We start from the raw sequence: 10,215 nt of genomic DNA on the forward strand, positions 1-10,215 counted from the left end.
GTGGTGTGATCTCAATTCACTGCAACCTCTACTTCCCAGGTTCAAGCGATTCTCCTGCCTCAGCCTCCCGAGTGCCTGGGACTACAGGCGTGCGCCACCAAGCCTGGCTAATTTTTGTATTTTTAGTAGAGACAGGATTTCACCATATTGGTCAGTTTGGTCTCGAACTCCTGACTTCAAGTGATCCGCCTGCCTCGGCCTCCCAAGGTGCTGGGATTACAGGCATGAGATACCACACCCGGCCCAATTTTTATTATTCTTAGGGAAATTCATAATTCAGTGTTACCACATTTATTACAGAGAAAATCATACATGCTTATACTGTAAGCATGTGTACATCTACTGTGGGGATTACTTCCTTGTTATGTAAGTTTCAAAACTACATTTTAACCAGAGTTCCAACCTCATCCTTCACCACGACCAGACAAGTTCCAATACCAAAATTCAAGAGTCAGAGATAGAGACGGCAAAAATCTACAAGGTTAAGATTCTTAAAGGCTACCTTTTATTATCATAATTCAATACTCAAAGATACCTTACTAGACAGTGCTTTTTAAGGTAGGTAAAACATATTTAAGCAAATTTCAGGCAAAGAATAAACTTCCTATAGACAGAATCTTACTACACTGCAAAATACCTACCTAAGTCAGATTGAAAACCATTGTGTTTTAAACAATCACACACCTCAATGTTTTCACACTCATTATCTCACCAGATGCTCATTACAAAATACTTGAAGATAGGCAGGATAGATATTATCTCCATTTTACAAATGAGAGAACTGAAGTTTTCATGATTTGTAAGTAGAAGAACTTACTTAAAGAGCAGAAATCCAGGTCCACTAACTCCTCTACATCATGAATTTAGATAAATATCAATAATTAGTGCTATAAAAACTTGGAACTGCACATTATTCCTTTGTATAAGGCAGCATTTTAATTTTAAATATTATATATAAAATACCTGAAGGTTATGCTCAAAGCAGGTCAGGGTGTGATTAAACAGATTAAGGAAATATACTGTGCTGTTTGATAATTCTTCACTGTTGTTCGTTAAACAATCTGTCAAAAAAATTCAAAAAGTATATTAATATAACTCAAGGAACAATTATATGTTGTCATTTATCTCTTAAGCTATCAGCTTCGTTTCACACTACAGTAATTCTTTATTCAAACAAGCATGAATTTTCCAAATATATGAAGCTCACTCCTTTCATTTTCCAGAAGTTAAAAAAAAGTCATAACCATTTTCATGAACATCTTAAAATAATCACATACTCTCCTCTTTTCATAAAAATATACCAAATAAAATTCAAATTGACTTTTAATGGCACAAGGTCATAATCATGGAATATCAGCTATCAAATGCTGCCTTAATAGTGCTATTTAGGCGTAAGACTGTTTACCCCGCATTCATTTTACCAAAACTCATATGCCTTATCATCATTTTTTGTGTCAAATTTCATAGTTCTCTGCATCTTCCAACTTCACTAATGAGTCATTTATTGTACCTAATGGGGTAACTTTTAAAATTTGCTCTTTCTAATCCATCATGAGTTGGGAGCCCAGAGAAACAAACTGGTGAGAATTTTGCCTAAAATACTGACATGGGGGCTTCAAGTAAAGTCTAGAAACAAAATTGTTTTACATTTTTAAAAATCCTACATAAATGGTATTTCTCTGTAACTGGCTATTCTTGCTTAGAGTTAGCTCAAGTTCACTCATCCCTTTTGTTTTCTATGTACGAGTATATCACAATTTATGTATCCATTTTCTCTTCTTCAGGGAATAATCTATTCTTTTTTTTTTTTTTTTTTTTTTAAGAAACGGGGTCTTGCTCGGTTGCCCAGGCTGGAGCGCAGTGGCACAATTGCAGCTCATTGCAGACTTGAACTCCTGGGCTCAGGTGATGTTCCCACCTCAGCCTTCCAAAGTGCTGGGATTACTTAAAGGCATGAGCCACTGCGCTCAGCCAGAGAACCTAGTCTTTATCCTCAGATAAACTTTTGTCTTTACCTCTCCTTGTGTTCTCAGCCTGCTATCTCCAATCGAGGTTCAACTGCCTGGATCCAGATCTTGGAACTTGTGGTCAGCCGTTTCCATCTCACTCTCCTGGAATCCTTGCCCTCTTTATCTTCCACACACTCACGGCCATTTTCATCCCTGGACAGTCCCCATCTACTTTCTATACTCTCATTCTGGTTATAGAATACTACTACAGAAATTCTAAAATGATAATGAAGGGACTCAATTCAAATTCATGTGTTCTGATCTCAGGGAAACAAAATGATCCTTGTAGATGCCTTACTAATTGCTCTACAAGGGATGTTCCAAATATTTTCTAATCTCTAGTCCCCAACCCTACTCTTGTTCCCCTTAATTTCAACAGATGGCTTTGTATTATGCCCACCTTATTTAGAAATTCAGGGCCATCAGATAGGATCTCTCTCAACTGAAGTGGAGAGACAACATACAAAGCTATTGCAATTACCCAGGAGAAAGGCAGCAGGGCAAGTAGAATTCGTGGAGAAAAGAGAGACTGACTAGGTAGACACTAGGATATGACATACTAAGGGACATCCATATACTCTGATAGACAACAATCACTACAACGAAAGTTAACACTTACTAAATACTTGCTATGTTCTAAGAACTATGCTTACACTGCACTTTAAACACATTTGCCCATTTAATTCTTGCAGTAATTCTATGAGGCAAAAATTATCATTATCTCCATTTTATAAATAAGGAACAGAGAGAAGTTTAGAGAAATTAAGGAAGTTGCACAAGGTCATAAAACTGGTAAGTAAAAAGCTAGAATCTCTACTCAGACTGATTCTTGAGCCTGCACTCTCAAACACTGCAAAATAAATAACATATTTATATCTACATTCTAAACTATTAAAAGTTCAAGACTCAGAGTCTACAAATACATGCCACTGCCTACTCCCTCCACTACCCATATATATCTTACACCATACAGGGATTCAGGCAGTCCCCACCAACTGATCAGAGTTAGCAACTGAGATGAAACCTAAACCTGGTAGACAGGGGGCAGACAGTACAGTAAAGCTCCTTTGTGCAAATCAGAAAAAGATACCCGCTCTGGGTGGATAAATTACAAAAGGTCATTCCTGCCTCCAGAAGCTAAGCTGGAGTTCAGCCCCATTCACCTCCTTGCACAGGCCCCTTGTGCAGGGCTCCTTCTGCACCCATTGTACACAGGACCCTCTTGGTAAACCTATTTCTAGAGTCGTCCCCTCTCTGAACTCACATACTCTACATTCTCTGAAGCTTTATCTTCTCAAGAACATGAATCTCTTTCTAACTTCTCACCCTTATCATTTAAAAAATCTGAGGGATCATTACAAATTAGGAAACCAAGCCAGAGAAATCGGTGATATGCTGATGATCATACCACAAGTTAATAAGGCACTGAAATAAAAATAGGCTCAGCATGGTGGTTCACATCTGTAATCCCAGCACTCTGGGAGGCGGGCAGATTGCCTGAGTCCAGGAGTTCGAGACCAGCCTGGGCAACATGGTGAAAACTTGTCTCTACAAATAATACAAAAATTAGCCAGGCATGGTGGCGTGCATCTGTGGTCCCAACTGCTTGGGAGGCTGAGAGGGGAGAATTGCTTCAGTTTGGGGAGGTCAAGGCTGCAATAAGCTGTGACTGCACCACTGCATTCCAACCTGCATGAAAGAGTAAGACCTCGTCTCACAGCTCCTCTTAATGCTAGTTTAATATCATCATGAAGTAGCCTGCAATCCTTTTAGGGATGAGGCAGAGTTGATATCAATAAGAACAACTACATATATGCAGAATATTAGGATATTAGGCTAACAAGACAACAGTTTTCAGTTTTTGTAGTTGATGTATTGCAGGGAAGTTGAGGGAACACAATTTCATTCACAACAATTGTACATCCGTGTTATAATGAGCTATGTCATGACAACTGACATATACAACATAGGGATGAAAGGGGTCCACATACTGCCTACAAAAGTAGTATACAGTACATTATCATGAGAGAGCAATAGCAAATTTCTTTTATGCAAGACACATAATTAAAACAAATAATTTCTTTTTAAAAAGTAATTTATAAAGAAAGCTTCTCTGAAGAACAAAAGAACTTAATGTCTTCTATCTTATTGACAGCCATTTACTTTTTACGTAAAATACTTTGAAAATGAAAAGCCAACATAGACTGGTCATCTTGTTAAGTACTACATTCATGCAGTACCATCAAAACTTTTTCAATGATCATTAGACGGTGGTAACATAAAGCACAAAGGAGTTCATTTATATAATGGGGTTAAAAAGTCTTCATTATTAAAGAGCCGTGACTTTCTGAATCAAAATAACAGATCTCTAGTAAACTCCTTTTTTATCTTTTTGCAGGAATTGGGAGCTTAAGGTTATAAACAATGAAAAGCTATACGGTTTAGAAATTGGTAAGTTAAAGAATATTAATAATAATAAAGCTTCCTTTAAGCACTAAGTGAAGTGGTCATTATGAATTTCCTTCATCTTAATCAATGGAGCCTCATCAAGGACAGATTAGCAGAGTGGCTTTCTCAGAGAAGGCTCAGGCATCAGCTTAAGAGTCATTCTTCTTTTTTTTTTTTTTCTGACAGAAGAATCTCACTGTCACCCGGGCTGGAGTGCAGTGGCATAATCTCAGCTCATTGCAGCCTCCACTGTGCCCGGCCTCAAGAGGCATTCTTAAGGGTATTAAGGATTCGAGTTAAGACCTCACATAGAAACCTACTAAATTATCATAACAGGAATTATGCATCTTTAAATAAAGCATTTGGCATCTCTTAGGAATTTTACAAAGATCTTTGCTGTTTTTCAAAACTAGTTTTAAGAAAATAGCAGAGATAATCACCAATTTAGGGTAAGCTTCAGAAAATACAAAATAAACTACGGAAACTTTGTACCTAACTGACCTAGTTAAGTTTAACAAATATGAACACTAAGATACTTTAAATTATAAGATACAAATAATATGATTATAATGCTTAGTACATTTCCCTCTGGATAAAATACGTGAAAGAAAGGTTTTGGTTAATTGACCTTCTGGTTAACCATTAAGTACTACTGTTGTTGCTTTTTAAAGCATCGAGACATATATTTTATGTATTAACTGAAAGTTAATTTGCCTTTGATGAATCAGAATATATATCAGGATTACACAGTGGTTCAATAGCATCATTATGCTCATTAATTATCACCCAGATTACCTGGATCACTAAAGATATAGGTTGCTCATAAAGAAAGAGTTTTCAGTGTGTAAGAACAAATATATGAACTGATAATTTTGCCCCATTCACCTCCTTGCACAGGCCCCTTGTGCAGGGCTCCTTCTGCACCCATTGTACACAGGACCCTCTTGGTAAACCTACTTCTAGAGTCGTCCCCTCTCTGAACTCACATACTCTACATTCTCTGAAGCTTTATCTTCTCAAGAACATGAATCTCTTTCTAACTTCTCACCCTTATCATTTAAAAAATCTGAGGGATCATTACAAATTAGGAAACCAAGCCAGAGAAATCGGTGATATGCTGATGATCATACCACAAGTTAATAAGGCACTGAAATAAAAATAGGCTCAGCATGGTGGTTCACATCTGTAATCCCAGCACTCTGGGAGGCGGGCAGATTGCCTGAGTCCAGGAGTTCGAGACCAGCCTGGGCAACATGGTGAAAACTTGTCTCTACAAATAATACAAAAATTAGCCAGGCATGGTGGCGTGCATCTGTGGTCCCAACTGCTTGGGAGGCTGAGAGGGGAGAATTGCTTCAGTTTGGGGAGGTCAAGGCTGCAATAAGCTGTGACTGCACCACTGCATTCCAACCTGCATGAAAGAGTAAGACCTCGTCTCACAGCTCCTCTTAATGCTAGTTTAATATCATCATGAAGTAGCCTGCAATCCTTTTAGGGATGAGGCAGAGTTGATATCAATAAGAACAACTACATATATGCAGAATATTAGGATATTAGGCTAACAAGACAACAGTTTTCAGTTTTTGTAGTTGATGTATTGCAGGGAAGTTGAGGGAACACAATTTCATTCACAACAATTGTACATCCGTGTTATAATGAGCTATGTCATGACAACTGACATATACAACATAGGGATGAAAGGGGTCCACATACTGCCTACAAAAGTAGTATACAGTACATTATCATGAGAGAGCAATAGCAAATTTCTTTTATGCAAGACACATAATTAAAACAAATAATTTCTTTTTAAAAAGTAATTTATAAAGAAAGCTTCTCTGAAGAACAAAAGAACTTAATGTCTTCTATCTTATTGACAGCCATTTACTTTTTACGTAAAATACTTTGAAAATGAAAAGCCAACATAGACTGGTCATCTTGTTAAGTACTACATTCATGCAGTACCATCAAAACTTTTTCAATGATCATTAGACGGTGGTAACATAAAGCACAAAGGAGTTCATTTATATAATGGGGTTAAAAAGTCTTCATTATTAAAGAGCCGTGACTTTCTGAATCAAAATAACAGATCTCTAGTAAACTCCTTTTTTATCTTTTTGCAGGAATTGGGAGCTTAAGGTTATAAACAATGAAAAGCTATACGGTTTAGAAATTGGTAAGTTAAAGAATATTAATAATAATAAAGCTTCCTTTAAGCACTAAGTGAAGTGGTCATTATGAATTTCCTTCATCTTAATCAATGGAGCCTCATCAAGGACAGATTAGCAGAGTGGCTTTCTCAGAGAAGGCTCAGGCATCAGCTTAAGAGTCATTCTTCTTTTTTTTTTTTTTCTGCGACAGAAGAATCTCACTGTCACCCAGGCTGGAGTGCAGTGGCATAATCTCAGCTCATTGCAGCCTCCACTGTGCCCGGCCTCAAGAGGCATTCTTAAGGGTATTAAGGATTCGAGTTAAGACCTCACATAGAAACCTACTAAATTATCATAACAGGAATTATGCATCTTTAAATAAAGCATTTGGCATCTCTTAGGAATTTTACAAAGATCTTTGCTGTTTTTCAAAACTAGTTTTAAGAAAATAGCAGAGATAATCACCAATTTAGGGTAAGCTTCAGAAAATACAAAATAAACTACGGAAACTTTGTACCTAACTGACCTAGTTAAGTTTAACAAATATGAACACTAAGATACTTTAAATTATAAGATACAAATAATATGATTATAATGCTTAGTACATTTCCCTCTGGATAAAATACGTGAAAGAAAGGTTTTGGTTAATTGACCTTCTGGTTAACCATTAAGTACTACTGTTGTTGCTTTTTAAAGCATCGAGACATATATTTTATGTATTAACTGAAAGTTAATTTGCCTTTGATGAATCAGAATATATATCAGGATTACACAGTGGTTCAATAGCATCATTATGCTCATTAATTATCACCCAGATTACCTGGATCACTAAAGATATAGGTTGCTCATAAAGAAAGAGTTTTCAGTGTGTAAGAACAAATATATGAACTGATAATTTTGAAGCCTATCCTATTACAATAATGCTTCATACTGGATACTGCTAACCAAAGAACCCAAACACTAAAGCAGTCATGAACTCATGAAATCTGGTCATTCTGCTGATTATTTAACTGTTGTATGCACAAAATAAGCAAGAAGGGTCTCAATAGAAGGCTATCCCTATGTCAACAATACACAGCTTTAAAATTCTGAGAAACCTTTAATATACTTTCTTTACTTTTTAGCAGTCATTCTCCATAAGAAAGAGCTAGTTTCCATGTTATTTGTGGTATGAGTAGAAACAGTTGCACTCTTAACACTTCTTTTGACCCTCCATCCATTTCCAATAACCAGCTTCCTACCAAGACTAATACCATTCGAAGACACAGGAATTCTGAGGAGAAAAGGGATGGGAGTAGTACATGGATGGCATTCTTTCCTCTTTTGGATTCCTAGCATTCTTTTCATGAATAATAACTGCAGAGACTAGATGCTACCCCTATTTCAAGCTAAATTAAGCAGAACAGAAAGATAGTTTGGGGCAGTATATTCATTTAATAATATTCTTTCTAGAAATATTTTACCTTTTATGTTTTTACATTTTTTTCTATTGTTTAATAATATTATTTTACAAAAATTCTAATAGCCCTTGCTATGGTCAGAATGTGTCTCCCAAAATTGATATGTCGAAGCTTGATGGCCAATGTAATAATATCAAGAAGTGGGGTCTTTAGGAAGTGACCAGGTCATGAGGGTTCCTTCTTCACAAATGGGATTTACTCTTCCACTCTTCTGCCACGTAAATGGGATGATGAATGACAATAATTTTTAATGCATAATTCTGGAAAATGAAATAGCTAATCTCTCTAACCACATCTAACATACAAATACTTATCACAGATTTGAACATTCTGTTAAATTTTTAAAATTTCTATATATTTTTGAATAGGTATTAAATGTATATGGCATAAAATCCAAAGGGTACAAATGCAAATACAGTGAAAACTAAATCTTCCTTCCTTTCCTGCCCACGCAGCTACCCAACCACCTTCCTTCAAAATACATACGTATTCTTAGAACACAAAATATCATACTTTTCTGTACCTCGCTTCTTTTACCTGAGACCATATATCTGGGCCAAATTAATTTTAATTGGGAAGAGTCTTTTAAGTAAGTCATATCTAATTGCTTAGCATTTTATTTGGTCCTCAGAAGTTCAATGTAAGGAATATTTTCAAGATAGGATGCCTCACAGAGGAACAAAATACCCTAAGAATTTTTTCTAAAGCATTTTATACCTGCCATACTGAGTAAAAGTGCAGTAAAACGTTTTCTTTTCAACTAACTGAGCAAAAAAGGTCTGTACTTCGAATTAGTGAAATCTTTATTAGAAAATGCCTTTTAAGCCAGGCACAGTGGCTCACACTTTGAATCTCAGCACTTTGGGAGGCCAAGGAAGGAGGCTTGAGTCTAGGAATCTGAGACCAGGCTGGGCAACATGACAAAACCCCATTCTCCATTAAAAACACAAAAATTGGCTAGGCATCCTGGTGCTGCCTGTAGCCCCAGCTGAAGGGGTGGCCTGCCCCTCCACACCTGTGGGCGTTTTTCGTTAGGTGGAACGAGAGACTTGAGAAAAGAAATGAGACACAGAGACAAAGTATAGAGAAAGAAAAAAGTGGGCCCATGGGACTGGCGCTCAGCATACAGAGGACCCACGCCGGCACCGGTCTCTGAGTTCCCTTAGTATTTATTGATAATTATCTTTACCATCTTAAAGATAAGGAAGTGGCAGGACAATAGGATCATTTTAGGGAGAAAATTAGCAGTAAGACATATGGATAAAGAGCTCTGTGACATGGGTAAGTTCAAAGGAAAATGCTGTGCCTTAATACGCATATGCAAACATCTCCACAAACCTTTTACCAGCATTGCGCCAGCAAGTCCTGCCAGCAAGTCCCACCTTATGCCGTAAGGCGGTTTTCTCCTATCTCAGTAAACAGAGCATACAATCGGGTCTCATACCGAGATGTTCCATTGCCCAGGGACGGGCAGGATTTTTAACCAGCAAGCTGCCTTCAGGCACTTGTTTAACAAAGACACATCCTGCACAGCCCAAAACCCATTAAACCTTGAGTCACCACAGCTCATGTCTCTTGCAAGGACAAGGTTGGGGGTAGGGTCACAGATTAACAGTATCTCAAATACAGAACAAAATGGAGTCTCTTATGTCTACTTCTTTCTATATAGACACAGTAACAGGCTGATCTCTCTTTCTTTTCCCCACACCCAGCTACTTGGGAGGCTGAGGCTGGAGGACTGCTTGAGCCCTCAAGAGGTGGAGGCTACAGTGAGCTGAGACTGTACCACTGTATTCCAGCCTGGGCAACAGAGCAAGACTGTCTCAAAAATCAAACAAACAAAAACATCTTTTAAAGAAAAAAATGCCTTACCTCTTCTAAGTATATAAATTTAGTCACATCAGTCAAAAGAAGTGAAACCCTGGCTCATCTGAAGGTAGTGAGTTATCTCAATTAATTGTTCACAGTCAGTTACAGATTGAACTCCTTGTTCTACTCTTTCTCCTCTTCTCACTGCTTCACTTGACTAGTCTTAAAAAATTAAATGAATTAAATAAAATTTAAAAATAAAGAAGTGAATCCCAGTACATATCCACTTATTCCAATTAACTGATTTTAAATTATTTATAATTAACATATTTTCTATGTTAA

General features: G+C 37.1%; 1 protein-coding gene across 2 annotated transcripts in view; it reads right to left on the bottom strand.

Moving 5' to 3' along the window:
• Positions 1-10,215, bottom strand: part of OSTM1 (osteopetrosis associated transmembrane protein 1) — a 44,720-nt gene that overhangs the window by 19,777 nt on the left and 14,728 nt on the right. For both annotated transcript variants that reach the window (XM_011975940.1, XM_011975939.1), the window contains exon 3: positions 964-1,061. In XM_011975940.1, coding sequence (XP_011831330.1) covers positions 964-1,061 — 98 coding nt within the window. The remainder of the gene's footprint in view (positions 1-963; positions 1,062-10,215) is intronic.

The sequence above is a fragment of the Mandrillus leucophaeus genome, unplaced genomic scaffold (genome assembly GCF_000951045.1).
Source record: "Mandrillus leucophaeus isolate KB7577 unplaced genomic scaffold, Mleu.le_1.0 Scaffold160, whole genome shotgun sequence".
NCBI lineage: Eukaryota > Metazoa > Chordata > Mammalia > Primates > Cercopithecidae > Mandrillus > Mandrillus leucophaeus.